We start from the raw sequence: 19,718 nt of genomic DNA, 5'->3' as shown, positions 1-19,718 counted from the left end.
CCCCCTCAGCTGTCTCTTTTCCAAACTGAATAGTCCCAGTCTTTTTAATCTTTCCTCATATGGAAGCTGTTCCATACTCCTAATTATTTTCATTGCCCTTCTCTGCACCTTTTCCAACACTAATATATCTTTTTTGAGGTGAGGTTACCAGAACTGCACACAGAATTTATGGTGTGGGTGTACCATGGATTCATATAGCAGGATCATGGCATTTCCTGTTTTATTATTCATCCCTTTCCTAATGGTTCCCTTTCCTAATGGTTGTTAGCCTTTTTGACTGCCACTGCTTGTTGAGTAGATGTTTTCAGAGACCTATCCACAGTGACTCTTTCTTGAGTGGTAACAGCTAATTTAGACCCCATCATTTTGTATGTATAGTTGGGATTATTTTTTCCAATGTGCATTACTTTGCATTTATCAACACTGAATTACATCTGCCATTCTGTCACCCGGTTTAGTGAGATCCCTTTGTAAGTCCAAAGCTGACTGCGAGTAGTTAACTATTTTGAGTAATTTTGCCACCTCACTGTTCACCCCTTTTTCCAGATCATTTCTGAATATGCTGACTAACAAGTTCCAGTACAGTTCCTTAGGGGACCCTGCTATTTTCCTCTCTCCCTTGTAAAGACTGACCATTTATTCCTACCCTTTGGTTCCTATATTTTAGTCAGTTACCGACCCATGGGAGGACCTTCCCTCTTATCCCATGACTGATTAGTTTGCTTAAGAGCCTTTATTGTGGGACCTTACCAAAGGCTTTCTGAAAATCCAAGTACACTATTTCCACTGGATCATCCTTGTCCACATGTTTGTTTATACCTTTAAATTCGAATAGATTGGTGAGGCATGATTTCTCTTTACAAAAGCCAGGGTGACTCTTCCCCAACATATCACATTCATCTGTGCGTCTGATAATTCTGTTCTTTATTATAGTTTCAACCAATTTTCCTGGCACTGAAGTCAGGCTTAGCAGCCTGTAATTGCCAGGTTCGCCCCTGGAGCCTTTTTTAAAAGATAGACATTAATTAGATACCAGTCAGTGATCTGACACAGAGGCTGATTTAAGTGATAAATTACAAAGAGGCACTGCATTTGAAGCTTGCCCTGAAGATCACTAGATTGTTATGTACTGTGTGTATTGGAATAGCAGTAATACAGGCCATGAGAAAGAGAGAGAGAGACCCTGCCCAAAAAAAAGGCTTAGGACTTATCTACTCTTGGAAGACTACAGCGGCACTGAAGCGCTGCAATGGCTCAGCTGCAGCTGTGTACCTACAGGGGGTTCTGGCCTGCCTTTGGGAACTGGGGGTGCTGGATTATGGCCAGAAGGTGGGCATGGTTGTTTTGGGTCCCAGCAAGCAGGGTTCATTGATCTTTATGGAGAATGCCTGCCAGTGGCTCTCGTCTCATGCACTAAAGAGGCTCCAATTTACATGCCTCTGAACAGAGTCAGTATCACACAGGGAGGCAGGTTCCAAGCCATTCAGGACTTTATAGGTCAAAGCCAACAAGCAATCAGTGCAGATAAAGAACTGGAGTTGTGTGCTTGCGGTAGATAGCCCACTTCATAGAGACGAGCAAAGAAAATCATTAGATGTCTGGAGAAACTGAAAAGACAGATAGTTTATGTAGGAGACAAAAAAGGGGGCAGGATTGAGGGATCCAAAATTAACAAATGGGGAACAGAAGCTCATTCGGGTGATCCTTTATGGTACAAGAACAAGGAGACGTTCAACAAAACTGAAACAGAAATTTAAAATTGAGGACAGAAGAGATTTCCTCCTACAATGGTCCATCAACCTGAGGGACACTACCACTAGAAATCACTGAAGCCAAAAAACTTACTCATTCAAAAAGGATTAGACATTTATACAGCTAAAAATCACTCTCAGTTAGATCAGTTAAAATGAGATTACATTAAGGATATAAACCTTAATGGCTCTATGACATAAACCAAGCACTAATGACTTAGGTTAAGAAAAAGCTTTCCCTAATTCCCACTTAAATTTCTTGTCCCTAGCATCTGATAGGCGACTGGCTGGGAAAGGATAGTTGGTTAGATGGACCATTGGAGTAATCCAGCATGGCAATTCTTATGTTAATAAATGACACTGTTTATTATTTTGCCCTAGTATGAGCTTCTAAGTAAATTTAAGGGGCACCTCCTGATCAGGCACAGATGAGATGCACCATTCTGGTCACTTTTGCTATTTGATCATCTAAACACAAGCTGAGCATCTAACAATACCCTCAAAGTTGCAGATAGTGACAAACCGTGGGGGCACACTAAAAAAGCAGATATTTCTGCTCTATCCTCCAGTTGCTTCCTCCAACCTACCATCAACATTTGACTTATCTAGACTGACCTTCAATCGTTAACACTGAATCAACGGTTGTAGAAATATTTTCTTTCATCCACGACCCAGTCTGACCAGCTACTGAAATGCTCCACTGCAAGAACCTATACTCAATCCTTTTAAAAAAGGACATCGCCTAGATTGTAGACCCAACCCAGATCAACATTTCACCAGCCATCAACTTGCAGTCAATGTAACTCTTAGCAGCCACATGGGGAGATGCTCAAGCAAGTTGCTTTTTGTTTTTAATTGCCAGCTGCTCTCCCTTTTTGTTTTTAATTGCCTACCCCCATAATCAGCTCCATAATTCCAGAGAAGAGGGAGATCTAATGCGCAGGCAGAAACATCTGGAGGAGATGGCAGACTTGGTATCTGCCCCTGGGATGTACGGGTTATTCCAAATTTGCTGGTAAGGCCCATGTTTTAGCTGTTCTGCTGGACCTTGAACAACGAGCAAAAATGGTTTCCCTTCCCTGCTGTTTTTACATTTGGGTAGGATGTTGCAGCCTTCCCTTTTGGGCACAGTATTCTCCATTGTTATTCTTTCTTTTGTAATCACTGGGGCTGCACCTGAAAGACACACAAACTTCAGCTTACACAAAATGCCAGCCTTCTTGCTCAGCAATGCTTGTCTCAGGGAGCACACAACATCCATTTCCCAAAGTCTATACTAAACCATTTCCAGGTGCACTTAAAAGTCTCATTTTTGGCCTACAAAGAGCTCTACAGTTGGTGCACTAGCTCCTTTAGGTCCTGCTGACTGCCTGACACCAAGATGTTCTAGGAGGCTGATGACTGGTCATTTTCAAAAAGAGGGCTTCAGATCTTCATAAGAACAGCCAGACTGGTTCAGTCCAAAGGTCCATCTAGCCCAGTATCCTGTCTTCTGATAGTGGCCAACACCAGGTGCCCCAAAGGGAATGAACAGAACAGGTAATCATCAAGTGATCCATCCCATCGCCCATTCCCAGTGTGACAAAGTCAGGTCAGACAGCTGCAAGAGGGTCTTGGAAGGCTGATATGTTAGTCCTAGAATGTTAAAGGCCCTTTTTCCTACAAGCGGAGAAGGGGTTACCTCAGGTCAATCAGGGACACCTGAATCCAATTAAGGACTGCCTGAGATCTTTAGAAAAAAAACTCCTCTGGGCAGAGAAGAGGGGAAGAGACAAAAGGGGACAACCTGCTGCCAGGCTAGTGGCAGCAGGGAAATAAACTTCTCCAGTCAGAGAGGTTGTGCTCCTTCTCGTAGGGGAAACAACCAAACCTGAGTGCCTGCAGGGGAAGGACTGACACCCCAGGGCAACCAACAGGGAGACACCCTGCCCCAGCAAGGAGGCAGCAAAAGGTATCCCCCAGGGTTTTTGTGTTTCTGAGACTGTTTCCTTTTTGCTTGGAGGAGGATCACCCTTTAGGCCGACCCTCAGGCCTACCCTGACATACGATAAAGGGAGCACAGAAGGGGGAAGGCAAACCCTGCCCTGAGTGGGGCTGTTTACCCCAGGCCCACCATGGCCAGAGGGGGAAAACGCAAAATCTGATGAGACGAAGGAGGTGCCTTGCCACACCAGCTTCTGGCAAACAGAGACTAGGGGCACCATTCCTGCCCATCCTGGCTAATAACCATTGATGGACCTATCTTCCATGAACTTATCTAGTTCTTTTTTGAACCCTATTACAGTCTTGGCCTTCATGACATCCCCTGGCAAAGAGTTCTACAGGATGACTGTGTGTTGTGTGGAGAAATATACTTCCTTTTGTTTGTTTTAAACCCGTTGCCTATTAATTTCATTTGGTGACCCCTAGTTCTTGTGTTATGAGAAGGAATAAATAACAACACTTCCTTATTTACTTTCTTATATCAGTCATGATTTTATAGACCTCAATCATATCCCCACTTAGTTGTCTCTTTTCCAAGCTGAAGAGTCCCAGTCTTATTAATCTCTCCTCACACAGAAGCCGTTCCTTACCCCTAATCATTTTTGTTACCCTTTTCCAATTCCAATATATCTTTTTTGAGATGGGGCAATCAGATCTGCACTCTTCTGCTGGTCTGACAGATTCGGAGGTGGCTTCACAGTACAATGCAAAGCCGTCCTGACAGAATATTGGAGCTGCCTGAAGTTCTTTTTCCTCGGAATGTAAGGGAGGGAAGGACAGCAGGTTACTGAGATTCAGGAGACCCTGGGCCAATTTCTTGCTCTGCCAAAGACTTCCCGTGTGACCTTGGAAAAGTCACTAAGTCTCAGTTCCTCACTTGTAAAAACAAGCACACTAATCCTTCCCTGCCTCACAAGGGTGTTGGGATGATAAATATATTAAAGACTGTGAGGTGCTGATACTGTTACCTTTTTAATTAGTCCCTGCGCTAAGTACTCCAATTAGTGCATTTTAAAACCTAAATAAATTCACAATGTCCACATGTAGCACAGACCACAAGCAACCCCCCCTTTTCCTTCCCCACAACCCCCCAGGTGTGCTGCAGCCTAACACCCCAATGAAATAAAATGACATGAACATGTTCAGTAGAGAAGGAAACAAATGTTTACTTGGCTACTGGAGATACTGCTGCAACTGTGCATTGGTTTAAATGGAAAGGAACTCCTTGTTAGGGCCACTCTCCACAAAAGAGCCGCAGCTCTGAAACACAGCTTCTATTTGTGACCCCTTTATGGCATGCTTTAATGCCCATCTATAGCCCAAAGACACTGCGTAGCCAGATATAGGAGAATGGTTTCAGTCAAAAATTCTGTCATTTGAGTGCTGGGTTATGTGAATGGGCAAGGAGTCAATTGTTTGGATATTTATCCTTATTTTAAACACTTATACAAGTGCTTCCAACTTGGAAAACAGATGTGAAAAATAAAATAAAGTACATTTTCAAAAGGAAGTATTGTTTCAAGCTTGCAAAAATTACTCTAAACAGAGTAAGAATCTGTTTTAAAATGCAATTACGATCCAAAAAGCAATTATGTAAAGGTAGCCCTTTCTTACCCAGCAATCTGCCATGCAACTTAAGAACCCTCTGATTACTCTGCTCCAGTTAGCACTGCAAAGATCTCACAGCTTTGGGAATTCAAGCTCAACTCCATTCTGCTTCATTCATCAGTTCCCAGTGCATCATCTTTATAAACAGTAATCATCTCAGACAGAAGCTGAACTTTCAGATCTCAAGTGGAGTTTTGCAACCCTAGCAGCTGGAAAATCTTTTGCCTTGCACAGAAAGCAAGAGTGACCTGCAGTCAGAGAGACTTAATGTGGAACCTCAGAGTGCCATCCTTACAGAGGAGAAACATACCACGAATTACATAATACAGTTTGTTAGAGTCCCAGATTCACCATATTTACTCTGTATGTGTTTCACCTGCCTTACAATGAGAGTAGCAGGTACTTTGATAAATGAACAGAAAGACTGTTCAATTACCCTGTAGCCTGTGCTGTGTAATTTCCGGCAGGAGCAAAGAATCAAATATAGCTCTATGCCTCTTGTAGCACTAGGGACATTTGCTCTCTACAGAACTGGAAGGACACCTATCAGAAAACTGTATGATAACAATGGCCTTTTCCAAATGAAAGGCCGAGTTAGATGGTGGGTGCGCACCACCCCTGAATGGAGGAGCACTGCTTTCAGGGCCTGGGCCTTGCCTGCTGACATTACCATGGTTCTTCTCATTCAGTAGGTTTTTGGTGGCTGGCAGGAACATCTCCATGAGTTCAGGCACCTTCCTGATGACATGCACAGCACACAGTGCTGCCTGCAAAGGAAGAAAAGCACAGTTAGCACACCTTTCTATGCCAACAACTACTAGCAGACTCCAAGCTTAGCCATCTGTGGGCCAGGAACAGAGTCTTCTTAAGAGGATCCACTTCTATATTAGAGCTAATTTGCACACTTCACTCACCTGGAAACGTGTTAACAAGCACATGTGCAAGAACATCTCTATTCTGAGAAAATCCTGGCCAATGCCATATGGACTTGTTAGTTCTGAACACACTGGGACGAGAGTTCTATTCGGTCTACACCACAGATACCAGCTCTCTGTAGCTCTGGGGGTTCATATGCTCTTCCACTTTCATTATTGTCTGAGAACGTCAGGCTGACTCAACAAGCTACGCTGGCTCTGGGAAGCTGAACATGCCACAGAAGTATATCAGCCTCTCTGTAACTTCTCCAAAAAGGATGCTGGAGAGAGCTGCCTATCTTGGTAGGGCTAGAATACTTTAAGTGCAGTCTCAAAGCATCCCCCTATGCATGGTGTGGCCTCTAGGAACTCATTTGCAAGGTCCTTACCTGGCCACATTTAATTCCCTCTCAAATAACATTTCTGCACTGCTGCCTATAATGAAACAAGTTGACTTGTATACGAATGGCCTGTTATTCCCCCCCACCCCGACCTCTGCCAACTTATCTCTCCTTGGCTTGAGAGTTCCTTGGACCATGGAACATCCTTAAGTGTTTGGAAAGTGCTTTATACATACTGGGCACGATCACAAATAATATTCATGTTAGATCAACATTTAACATGTTTACTATGTACCTACTGACTAGCTGATGCAGATGAAAGAGAACGGAAAGGTCCCCTAAGGAGAGTACCCTGGGAAGGAGTCAAAAAACACGTTCCAGGTAACAGGAGGGATGGAATTATGCTGGGCTTCCACCAAGGTACTGCCTCTGCATCTGTTGGTGACCTTCCATTCAAGGCCCAGGAACGTATGCTCTACCGAGAGCTGTACACTGTGCGTGGGAGTGAATTTTGCACTGCCACCACCCATGCTTTACCTGCATTGCAGATAAAGGGAGTTCTTTGGTCACTAGTTATCACGCTAGCACATGTACTCTCAGAGAAAAAACTTGCTGATGTGCCCTATGCCACCCAACCCACTAAATATTAAAAGCATCTCCCCCTTCCTTTTGTCCCAGGCTTTAGATTGCAAAGAAGCAGTTTGGAAACTTCCTGAAGTACCTTTTTCCTTAGGTAAGAGTTGGATGTTTTGAGGAGTTTCTCCACTTCTCCTGCCAGGTCTCTGCACATCTCAGAGGAGCCCATGCAGCCGAGGGTGCAGAGTGCCAGGCCCTGCACGTACTGAGTGCTGTGATTAAGGTCACTGCAAAAGAGACCAAGAACAAGCCCGTCAGCACATGCACAGGGAACTCTCCAGTACAGGTCACAGGTGCACATCAGAAGCGAGTCAGAATGCAGGTATGCTGTGAAGCCAAGACGTTAGTTACGTATGTTCCTGGGCAGTTGAGTAAGAATGGGATGCTTCAGACACACGTGGCATAGTCGCCCACCACCAGACTCACCTCTGGAGACTTCAGGTATGGCTACCGTCACAAGTGAAATGGGCTGAGTGACAGTAACACCAGTGCCTGAAGCCCAGCCCAGGAGAAACAGACATGCAGAGCTCCACCCCCACTTCACACCTGTATCCAAGCAACAGTTGACCAGACTAGCACATGAAAGCATAGGGCTCAAAAGCCATCAGAAGAGTGGGGAAAATGCCACTGTTGCAGACACCACACTCTGTGCTGCCCCAGGCAGAGAGGCAGGCCCTGACCCCATTCCAGCTTCTGCAGAAACACACTAACCAGCCGTAACAAAACAACTTTGCAGCAAAGGATCCCAGCCTTTGGATCCCTGACAAACAACAGGGAACTGTCTAAGGCCATTACACTCACTTCACGTAGCAGGGGATAGTGTGAACAGCTATCCAATCCTGGGCATTACAAGGGAAAAGGGAATTTCAGATGTGTAGAGCTTCCCAGCTGATTCTCCTCGACCCCCAGACTCTTCCTCCAGCAAGAGGAAACAGGGCATGTGCCTCTCATCCCAGGCCCCTCTCCCCCTGTCCAGGTTAGCGAGAAGAATTCCTGCTCAGAGGAGATGCGGGTGGGGAAGGGGAAAGACATGCTGTCAGAACCGGGTCATGGGCAGCCTGTGGGTATGGACTGAGTTGGTCAGTATTGGGGCCGAAGGTCAGAGATCAATCCGGGACTAGGTCAAAACTAAAGTCAGAGGCCATTACCAAATTGAGAGTGTGAGGTGAGAATCGGGGTCAGGCCAGGTCAGAGTATTTCACTGGGGTCAGCAATGGTCTGAAGCTAAAACAGGATCAGGGTTGGGATGCGAGCCTAGATCAAAAGCCAGGAGCCTGTGATCACGAGAGCTGCAGCAAGGAGCGATGACCAGGGTCTGAGGCAGAAGTATGCTGGAGGTCTGCGTTGCTCAGACAACTCTCAGAAATGGCTTCCTGATTTATATGGGGAATACCAGCCTAACAGGGAATCATGGAGGGCTGTCACTCATGCCCCATAGGGTGGGACTTCCTATAGGATTTAGCCTCTCACTTCCTTTTTGTGGCAACTGTGAATGGGCCCTGTGGTTTCTTACATCATTCCTCCCTCTTCAGGGCCCTTCTTTTCAGGGTGTAACTGGACCAGGCTTCTCTGGATGAACCTCATGAAATTCTCTTACCAGGTTGGAGGCATGGACATGGGAGGCAGGTTTCCAAGTGCGCTCTTCAAGTCCATATGCTTCCCAGTCTACAAGGTAGTACGGGTGTCCCCACGTGCATATGGAATTACAGGTGGCATGCACCTCATACTCTTTGTGGTCCTGGACTTCGACCAGTAGAAATGGAGGAGTGGTTTGGCTAGGGAAGGGGTTATCACTGTAGGGTTTTAGGAGGGACACATGGACCACACATGGGATGTACCTTGAGGGATCAGGGAAGCTGTAATCTGAAGGTGACTGAGTTGACTTGCTGGCAGATCCAGAAGGTCCCAGGAACTGGTAGTCTCACTCGCAAGAAGGTCTGTTGTTCAGAAGATGCTTCAAAATGAGACAGACTTTCTAGCCAACACAGTGGTTCCCAGGTGAGGGGTCCTCCTTCAAGGCGAACCAAATAAGGGAGATCAGATCTTAGTGAATAGCTGAGGAAATTAGTGTGTTTGAGGAGATATGGTGGCACATGGTAGGTTCCTTGCCCTCCTCATGGTAGTACTGTCCTTTTCATGAGACAGCATCAGCCTTTCCATTTTGGGACCTAAGTTGGTAGATGATGGTGAATTTTAACAGAAAAAACAGGGCCCACCTTAGTTGCCTTCGGTTTAAAACTTGGGGTTTGCAGAGATACTCAAGCTTCTTATGGTTTGTGAAGACCTAAAAAAGGGGAGCAAGCCCCTCGAGGTGGTGGTGGCACTATTCCTCGAACACAGGTTTAGCTGCAAGCAGCTCCTTGTCTAGCATTCCGTCATTTATTTTCACTGGGGTGAGCTTGCAAGAGATGACTAAAAATGTGCAGTGATACAAGACTTGCTGGGCTCGGAGCTTCGGAGAGAGTACTTCCCCATGGACCTCCACAATGAACAGGCAGGTTGGATCGTGGTGCACCAGGATGGGAGCCATGGTGAAGGAGGACTTCAGATGGATGATGTCATGCTGGGCAAAGGCATTCTGGGCTTCGGGTGACCAAGTGAAACAGACTGTCTTACGTAGGAGTGAAGTCAGGGGAACCACTTTGAGTGAGAAGTCGGAGATAACCAACCAATAAAAACTGGCAAAGCACAGGAACTGTTATAATTGACAGGGCTTCTAGGGAGCTACTAAGTCGTGAATTGATGTTATCTTTTGGGAATCCATCTGAATGCCCCCTGGGGAGATGATATAGCCCACAACTTCGAGGGAAGGCTAGTCAAAGAAGCATTTTTTCAGTTTGGCATATAGTCCATGCTTCTGCAGCCTTTCTAGAGCAGATCCAACATAATGACACTGTTGTTCTTGGCTCTCTGAGAGCATGAGGATATCATTGAGCTAAATGACATTTATCCAATATGACCTGGAACACGTCATTCACAAAGTGTTGGAAAATTGCAGGGGCATTGGTCATGCCAAACAGCATTACTGAATATGCAAAGTGTCTGTACTGGGCATGAAAGGTGGCTTTCCACTCATTGGTGGCTCTTATATGCTCTAAATGGTAAGCTCCCAAAAGGTCTAGCTTTGTGAAGATCCTGGCTCTTCGCACACAATTTAGCAATCCTAGAATAAGAAGCAGAGGATACTGGTTGTGGATTGTGACCTGATTTAGGGCTCAACAGTCCATGCAAAGACACAATGATCCATCCTCCTTCTGTATAAAAAGTACTAGGGCCCCTGCTGGACAGGTAGATTGACAGATGAAACCCTTCTCAAGATTTTCTTGGATATAGTGGTGCACTGCTGCCAGTTCTGGTCCAGACATGGTATGTGTCAATCCATATGGGGTCTTCAATCTATGGTCTATGCAAAGCTGTGCAAATCATAGTCTTGGTGTGGGGGCAGGATGTTCATGACTTTTTTTCTCAAAAACATCAGTGTGTTCCTGGTATTTCTTTGAGAGACAGGGTTTTGGGCTCAAGGCAATTTCTTTCTGGCTGGCCCAGGTTACCCCTAGAGTGGTAACATCCCTTCCTGAGGTTCAGAGATTGGCTCACAGGGGGGTTGCAGGCAAACTTCTTGGCAATAATAGGAAGAAATGTTGATGCTCTTCCCCCTCCTGGAGATATGCAGGTCATGCTCCTGCAACCACAGTATACAGAGTATTATTGGGAAGTTCAGGGATGTAGCGGGAAAAGCAGTGACACCGGACTCCAGAGAGATTACTGATGAACACAGGAAACTGAGTAGCAGCTACCGTCTCCTCAGCTGCCCCGGAACCTGTGTGGCACATATAAAAGCTGAGTGTTCTTCTGGAAGGACTTTTGACTTTCCCGCCAGGTGGCTCGGGGTCTCGGGAGGGGAGGCGCAGCGCGCTTCCCATTCTCCAGCAGCAACTCAGGCTGGCACGGGGCTCCTCCAGCCACGGGAGGGTGGCATGTTTGGGGCTCCTGCTGCGGGACCAGGGGGCGGGGTTGGAGCATCAGGCAGAAGGGGTAGGGTCAGGGGGCTAGCCTCCCCAAAGCTGGGGGGGTCCACCCACCATCCATGGGGCTGATGGACAACTTCACTGTAGTTTCTCTCAAGCCTGGCACAGATTCTTGGAGGAGGTGAGGGGAGATACAGGCTGTAGTGATAGCATGGGAACTCTTTCACCCCACCTGTCTCCCACAGAACAAGATAAATGTTTTTGCCACAGCTTCCTCCACAGCCAAAACTGCCTCAGGTTCTTGATGGGAGCAAAGATGCTCCTGTCTCCCAAACGCCAGCCCACAGGAACCTTAAGTGGATACTAATATTTGAATCTGCAGCACCTCCTTGCCTTCAGAAAGTCTCAGTTGTTACTGTCTCATCCCTTCTCCTCACCTAGGAAACTACCTGAACAATATGCAGAGCTACTACTTGGAGAAAAGAGAGAACAGCACAGGGTAGTCTAGGCCCTAAACACCCGAAAAGTACCCGGTTTTACTGCAGGATAGTCATGCACCCAGCTGGGCCTGCTTAAAGACCAAGTTTAAAGAAAGAAAAGGTGAGCCTCTGCAGTTTACAGACTCCCCGGTGGATTGGAGATGCCCTGAAAACATGTAAGTAGCACATGGAATAGCAAGAGAAGAGGACAGCGGAATTATGAGAACCTGTTTTACAGACTAATTGGGATTCGAGAACTAAAATCCCTTAATCTGGAACACGAAGTAGTCAATAAATAATCCTTTCCCAGTGCAGCAGGCTACAACAATCTTTCTCATCTGTCAATTAAAGGACTTTTCCACACAACACAACACGACCCTCCCCACCACCGCCCAGAAACTCTTTGCAAACTGGATATCACCAATGTCACTGGATAATCCTAGATAACTATATGGAATACAAGTTAACACTTGTAATGATAGGTCTGCCTGCTATTGATCAATAATGGCACATTTAGGGAGGGTGTTTAGTTGTCACTTACTTTTAAATTACTGTGTTTTACAGTGTTTTGAAAACAGCAATGCCTCTTGGAGGCCTGGCAGATACAACAGTTTATAAACCAAGTCAGAGTCAGATCTCAGACGTGTCTGGGACTCAAATGGCAGAGACCACGAAGGAAATAAAATTCCCTGCTCTGTTTTTCTCTCAGCTGGCCCTGTAATTGTGGAAAGATGGGATGTTACTACATCCCCTCAGATTCCCCCAAAAATCTACTAGATTACATTATCTTGGCTAGAGGAAACACTGTGAATAACAGTCAAATGCCCAGGACAAGAAAAAGATTTTGCTGCACCCTGGAAAAATGCTAACATGAAAACAAATTAAGAAAACAGTCTCTGAACATCAGTAGATCTGAAGTGCAGGGATCCAGCTATGGGAAAGAATAATGGCAAAAGGAGTTTGATGAAGGTCTCTGCATTACAGAGGTGTCTGGTAGTGACTTTATAATTAAAGTTGTGTTCCAAAATGGGGTTAAAATAGGACATAAATTCCTGTTGTTCTCAGAGAGTAGTTGGTTTATCAGCAAGATATTTCACAAAGTTTCCATGCCCTTTGGATTTTCTGTGTAGTTTGATTTCTCTGAACACATTTATAATGGGAAGCCTCTGAATTTGAGCTCTGTCTGGTTTTTCCACCTTGGCAGTGACCTTTCATAGATGGACCATCAATCTTAAAAATATGTTTATTCATTCAAAAGGTGAGAGGTGGCTGCTGACTTGATCTCCTGCAACAGATAAAGCTGTTTTAAACTATTTATTTAGATTGACATGAATTTTTAAGGAGCTATTCATGCTACCACTGAAAGTTTATGCATTATGCACACACACACCCCTCTCATTGGAGGAGCTGTGGGGGTGGTACAGAAACCTGACAGATGGGTGCCAGAAGCACACAAATCTCTGCATAAAATATTCTCTATTAGCAACTGTACTTTTGCCCCCTTCATGTTCACTTCCTAACACCCGCTCCACACTCATCCAACCCATTCCCCCAGGTAAGTATGAAAACCTAAACACACTGTAGTGAAGCAGTTAGTGTTGCTGCACACAAAGTATTCCTAACACACCCACAAAAGCAAGAAAATGAAAAGTTAAGCTACTTACTACCACATACCCTGCTCTTCTTCATCTGCATTACCACAACTCCTTACCATTACCACAGACCATGTTGCTGCAACCTTAACTCTGCTCCCATCTTAACCACCTGTCTGCACACCTATCTTCACCAAACTCCCAACACAACAAACTACTACACCAAACACCCATAAAAAGTGGGGGAAACAATCCGGTAAAGGAAGATGTGCAGAAAAGCAAAAAGAAGGCAGAGTTAAGTTTTTGGCATGTGGTGTCCAGTAGCTGTGGGAATGATGAGGTTGAGGATGGGATACAGAGTATGTGCTGATACGTGACTTAACTGCTCATTTCCTTGTTTTTACAAATTTGTCAGGTATGTGCTATGGGCAACAACTCCTCAACTGCTTCACAAAGATTTGTATATTATTTTTAATTTTTGTACCACAGCAGCACCTGGGGTCTCCAACCAAGACCTGGCCTCACTATAAACCCTACATAACACTGAAAGACAGTTGACACATTGAGTAACTTATAGTCTAGATTAAAGCTTGGCTTAACAGTGAAATCCTTGCAGCTCTTAAACACAAAAAAGAAGCTTACAAGAAGTGGAAGATTGGACAAATGACCAGGGGTGAGTATAAAAATATTGCTCGGGCTTGCAGGAGTGAAATCAGGAAGGCCAAATCACACCTGGAGTTGCAGCTAGCAAGAGATGTTAAGAGTAACAAGAAGGGTTTCTTCAGGTATGTTAGCAACAAGAAGAAAGTCAAGGAAAGTGTGGGCCCCTTACTGAATGAGGGAGGCAACCTAGTGACAGAGGATGTGGAAAAAGCTAATGTACTCAATGCTTTTTTTGCCTCTGTCTTCACGAACAAGGTCAGCTCTCAGACTACTGCACTGGGCAGCACAGCATGGGGAGGAGGTGACCAGCCCTCTGTGGAGAAAGAAGTGGTTTGGGACTATTTAGAAAAGCTGGACAAGCACAAGTCCATGGGGCCGGATGCATTGCATCCGAGAGTGCTAAAGGAGTTGGCGGATGCGATTGTAGAGCCATTGGCCATTATCTTTGAAAACTCATGGCGATCGGGGGAAGTCCCGGACGACTAGAAAAAGGCTAATGTAGTGCCCATCTTTAAAAAAGGGAAGGAGGAGGATCCGGGGAACTACAGGCCAGTCAGCCTCACCTCGGTCCCTGGAAAAATCATGGAGCAGGTCCTCAAGGAATCAATTCTGAAGCACTTAGAGGAGAGGAAAGTGATCAGGAACAGTCAGCATGGATTCACCAAGGGCAAGTCATGCCTGACTAATCTAATTGCCTTCTATGACAAGATAACTGGCTCTGTGGATGAAGGGAAAGCAGTGGACATGTTGTTCCTTGATTTTAGCAACGGTCTCCCACAGTATTCTTGCCAGCAAGTTAAAGAAGTATGGACTGGATGAATGGACTATAAGGTGGATAGAAAGTTGGCTAGATTGTCGGGCTCAACGGGTAGTGATCAATGGCTCCATGTCTAGTTGGCAGCCAGTATCAAGTGGAGTGCCCCAGGGGTCGGTCCTGGGGCCGGTTTTGTTCAATATCTTCATAAATGATCTGGAGGATGGTGTGGATTGCACCCTCAGCAAGTTTGCAGACAACACTAAACTGGGAGGAGAGGTAGATACGCTGGAGGGTAGGGATAGGATACAGAGGGACCTAGACAAATTGGAGGATTGGGCCAAAAGAAATCTGATGAGGTTCAACAAGGACAAGTGCAGAGTCCTGCACTTAGGACGGAAGAATCCCATGCTCCGCTACAGACTAGGGACCGAATGGCTCGGCAGCAGTTCTGCAGAAAAGGACCTAGGGGGGACAGTGGATGAGAAGCTGGATATGAGTCAGCAATGTGCCCTTGTTGCCAAGAAGGCCAATGGCATTTTGGGATGTATAAGTAGGGGCATTGCCAGCAGACCGAGGGACGTGATCGTTCCCCTCTATTCGACATTGGTGAGGCCTCATCTGGAGTACTGTGTCCAGTTTTGGGCCCCACACTACAAGAAGGATGTGGAAAAATTGGAAAACGTCCAGCAGAGGGCAACAAAAATGATTAGGGGACTGGAACACATGACTTATGAGGAGAGGCTGAGGGAACTGGGGATGTTTAGTCTGCAGAAGAGAAGAATGAGGGGGGATTTGATAGCTGCTTTCAACTACCTGAAGGGGGTTCCAAAGAGGATGGCCCTAGACTGTTCTCAGTGGTAGCAGATGACAGAACAAGGAGTAATGGTCTCAAGTTGCAGTGGGGGAGATTTAGGTTGGATATTAGGAAAAACTTTTTCACTGTGAGGGTGGTGAAACACTGGAATGCGTTACCTAGGGAGGTGATGGAATCTCCTTCCCTAGAAGTTTTTAAGGTCAGGCTTGACAAAGCCCTGGCTGGGATGATTTAGTTGGGGATTGGTCCTGCTTTGAGCAGGGGGTTGGACTAGATGACCTCCTAAGGTCCCTTCCAACCCTGATATTCTATGATTCTATGAAAGCAGTGGGGTAGCAGAAAGAGGAAGGTGAGGAGACAAAGATAATAGAAAAATGCCAGGTTATGTAAACCAGCTATATGCACAATTCCCAACTCAACTCCCAGTACCTGTTCCCCTAAAATTAGACTTGTTTGGGGATATAACAATCAGCCCCCTAATTTAAGTGGAAGGGAGCTAGCTGGAGGCAAGGCATTTTCAGTGAAGGGTCTTCAGTTCAAACTCCTTTGCTCTCCCCACCACTTGGTCCAACAGAGATATTCATATCTGAATTCAGAACAAGATGTAGGAAATCAATGTTCTCCTGTTGATGGCATCCCCTTTTGGGGGACAGGCAGTGGCAGCAGTGAAGCCAGTCAGTGGGAACTGGGAGACTGAGATTTAATTTTTTATTTAGATTTCTCAGATACTCTAGGCACAATCAATATGTACAGAACCAAGTGAGAATCTGAGAAATCTAAATAAAAAAATAAATCTTAATCTCCCAGCTCCACTGACATGTTTCCCCCCTTCCCCACCCCCACAAAAGGAGGCCTCATCAAAAAGAAAACACTGATTTTCTACATCTTGCTCTCCACTCAAACCTACTCACCTTCAATAAAATCGTTATGGAAACCTCAAAGTTTTCTGGTAATGTTCACAGCTCAAGGAGATTCCAAACCAGCTGAACACCACATCCCAGAAAGGTGCTGCCCTTCCCCTGCAGCCAACCAGTGCCCCATCACAACACCACATTCAACCTGGCCAAACTCTCAGAACAGAGTAGAGCTAGCTTCACACCCTAGAGTCACACAACTTATAAGAGCCCACCTATATTTATAAATACAATTGAGTCAGGGGACCAGTACAAGATGGCTGCAGCACTGTTCAGGGTTTTAGCCTAAGATCCAGTCTACACTACGTATTGCAGCTGTGTTATAACCAGATCCTCTGAATTCAGTCATATGTATGGTGTGGATGAGCCCTAAGTGATTTTATGCTACCCTTAATTATTCAATCAGGGCTTGCTCTTCTGTAAGGTGAGAAGGTAACTGCCCCCTCAGTGTCTCTAGAAGCTGTTCAACCAGCTACAGGAAGCCCATTATGACCATATTAGTTTCCTTTTCTTTTCAGGGAAGTTTTAATGGCCAGGATGTTCCATTCTCTCAGCCACCAATTACACAGCATCACCAAGTGAATGCCCAAGACATGGAAGTTCCACGCATTAAATGGCTCTCTGCTATATACACCAAGTTTCAAAAACTTTTTAGGGCCATAGCAGTCTGGAGCTTAGCAGCAATCCAACACACAAGGTGACTAAAAAATGGCCTGGGCAGTACCAGTGGCATTAGGGATTTCTAGACTGAAAAGTTCCCCCTTTTCAAATTAAATGCCAGTTGAGAATTGAGGCATCAAAAAAGTTATTGTCAGGAGCCTAACTGTGGTTCTGAAATCCCTACACACATTTGTGAATGGGGAAGGAGAGAGTAGTCTTACTTCTTGATGCAGTTGGTCATGAGAAGGTGGACATCCTGTCTCTCATCCAGTAGCAGCATGGCACCTAGGTACCCAATGCGCTTGTCTGTGAATTTCTGAGACGCAATAAGTTTGAGGCACTCCAACTGCAAAAAAAAAACAAACAGATAAATCAGTATAAATCATATTTCTGTGCTGGGAGCAATAATAGTTTGCACTTGTATAGTATCTTCCATCCAAGTGCTTCGCAAAGTTAGTATTATCTCCATTTTAAAGATGAGGGAGAAAAGCAACCCGTGACCTGCCCAAAGTCTCAGCAAGTCAGAAGAGGAGCTACCAGACCATGCTGCCTCTCATGGCTATGAAACTCTCTCAAAGTGTACAGGAGATCCAGGGGAATGAACTAAAACAGGGTGACACAGAAGTCATCAGTAAGTGAAAGACATCATCCATCATCATTCAAGGCATACTATAGGTCTGCACAAATTAGAAACCCTTTCCAATACCAGTCTAATAGAGAAAACCCATCATGGATACAGACAGAACAGAAACTGGCAAACCCAATCTCATATAATTGTATGCTGGATTCATACCCCAAAATTCCAGCACCCATGAAATATTACCTATTAATTAAAAATACACTTATTAATTGAGTATATGTAAGGCACTTGACCAAACAAAAAGAGCAGACCTTGGTAATATTGAAAATAAAAAACAGTGCCTTCAAACAGAGGTTGAATAAGGAAGTTTTTAAATGTTGGGGCAAATGTTACTCTGATAAGTGGAAGGATTTCATTAGGATGGACAACCCCTAAAACAAACAGATGTAACTGATATATTAAAAAAAGAAAATAAAGCATAATATGAGTTTATACAGATTGCTTAACTTTATTTACAACTTCCATGGAAGAAAAGAACTAAAGCTATCAGTATTAGAAAATTGTATATACATGCTTGAAGTTTCAGCAATCAGGATTACTGCTGGAATGTATAATCTCATGACTGTGTTTTTAAAGAACAAACTGCATAAAGCTGTTATGGAATATAGACTGTAAATATGAAACAATAGCAAAAGAATGGAATAAAATAATAGAAAAGGTTGCTGAGGTAATATCTTTTATTGGACCAACTTCTGTTGAAAGAGGGACGCTTTCAAGCTACAGAAGTCCAGAACTGAAGAGCTGTATGCAGCTTGAAAGCTTCTCTCTTTCACCAACAGAAGCTGGTCCAATAAAAGATATATCTCACCCACCTTGTCTCTCTAATATCCTGGGACCAACACAGCTACACCACCATTGCAAATGTAATCAGATAATAAGTACTGGCTCTAACACTAATCAATGAGTGCAAGTTCAGTACTATACAACATATTATAAGGTATGTTTCTCCATCTCCATAACACAAAATATATACAAAAACAACAAGGAGTCCGGTGGCACCTTAAAGACCAACAGATTTGAGCACAAGCTTTCGTGGGTAAAAACCTCACTTCTTCAGATACAGCTGAAGAAGTGAGGAAGAAGTGAGGTTTTTACCCACGAAAGCTTATGCTCAAATAAATCTGTTCGGTGGCACCTTCAAGACTAACAGATTTATTTGAGCATAAGCTTTCGTGGGTAAAAACCTCACTTCTTCCTCACTTCTTCAGCTGTATCTGAAGAAGTGAGGTTTTTACCCATGAAAGCTTATGCTCAAATAAATCTGTTAGTCTTGAAGGTGCCACCAGACTCCTTGTTGTTTTTGTGGATACAGACTAACACAGCTACCCCCTGATACCTGACAAAATATACATTACGCCAGATATCTATTCAAAATGCAAAATAGCCAGGTCTGGAACTCTGGATAGTAAAAAAAAAAATTGAAAACCATCCTGAAAGACGACAAAATATTAGAGATAGAACTCAAACAGGACTTCAAGACACGTATTGAGAAACTGCATGTTAAAAAGACTCAAACTGGGAATAAAGAAGCTAGTTCTGCTCTTGCTCTTTATACCAAAAAAGGCAAACAAATTTGTGGACCCAGACGATTCCTATTATAGCTCACTGGAAAAAACTATTAATACAATATCTCGTAGTGGAAGACAAACGTTATGAAAACAGTGCAAGAGAAATTTTTTAAAAATGGATAACAGTAAAAGTATACATTGCACACAAAGACAATATAATAGAAATACTGAAATCATGGAAATGCTTTGATATAGACATGGTAATCCTATAGTTATAGGATAGTCCAGAGGGAAATACACAGAGGACGCCTGAATTACATAACCACTACTCCTTTCTTTCTTCTGCTGACGCTGTGCGCTCCCACCCCACTGGGGAAACATTTAGCTTCCCACAATGAAAATTAATATAAATGGTTAAATATATATATTTATCATATTAAGGCTATGCTTAAATTATTTTTTTGGAGGGGGAAAGAAAAATGGTAATGAT

The 19,718-nt window shown here is 44.4% G+C and overlaps 1 protein-coding gene across 4 annotated transcripts in view; it reads right to left on the bottom strand.

Annotated features, from left to right (window-relative positions):
* The window catches only part of AP1G1 (adaptor related protein complex 1 subunit gamma 1), a 94,126-nt gene that overhangs the window by 39,308 nt on the left and 35,100 nt on the right, over positions 1-19,718 (bottom strand). For all 4 annotated transcript variants that reach the window (XM_073308379.1, XM_073308380.1, XM_073308377.1 and 1 more), the window contains exons 3-5: positions 17,302-17,426; positions 7,319-7,460; positions 6,013-6,109 (exon numbers count right to left, since the gene is read on the bottom strand). In XM_073308379.1, coding sequence (XP_073164480.1) covers positions 6,013-6,109; positions 7,319-7,460; positions 17,302-17,426 — 364 coding nt within the window. The remainder of the gene's footprint in view (positions 1-6,012; positions 6,110-7,318; positions 7,461-17,301; positions 17,427-19,718) is intronic.

The sequence above is a fragment of the Lepidochelys kempii genome, chromosome 12 (genome assembly GCF_965140265.1).
Source record: "Lepidochelys kempii isolate rLepKem1 chromosome 12, rLepKem1.hap2, whole genome shotgun sequence".
Taxonomy (NCBI): domain Eukaryota; kingdom Metazoa; phylum Chordata; order Testudines; family Cheloniidae; genus Lepidochelys; species Lepidochelys kempii.
The sequence above is the reverse complement of the archived record's forward strand: the minus strand, read 5'-3'. Positions and strand labels throughout refer to the sequence as shown.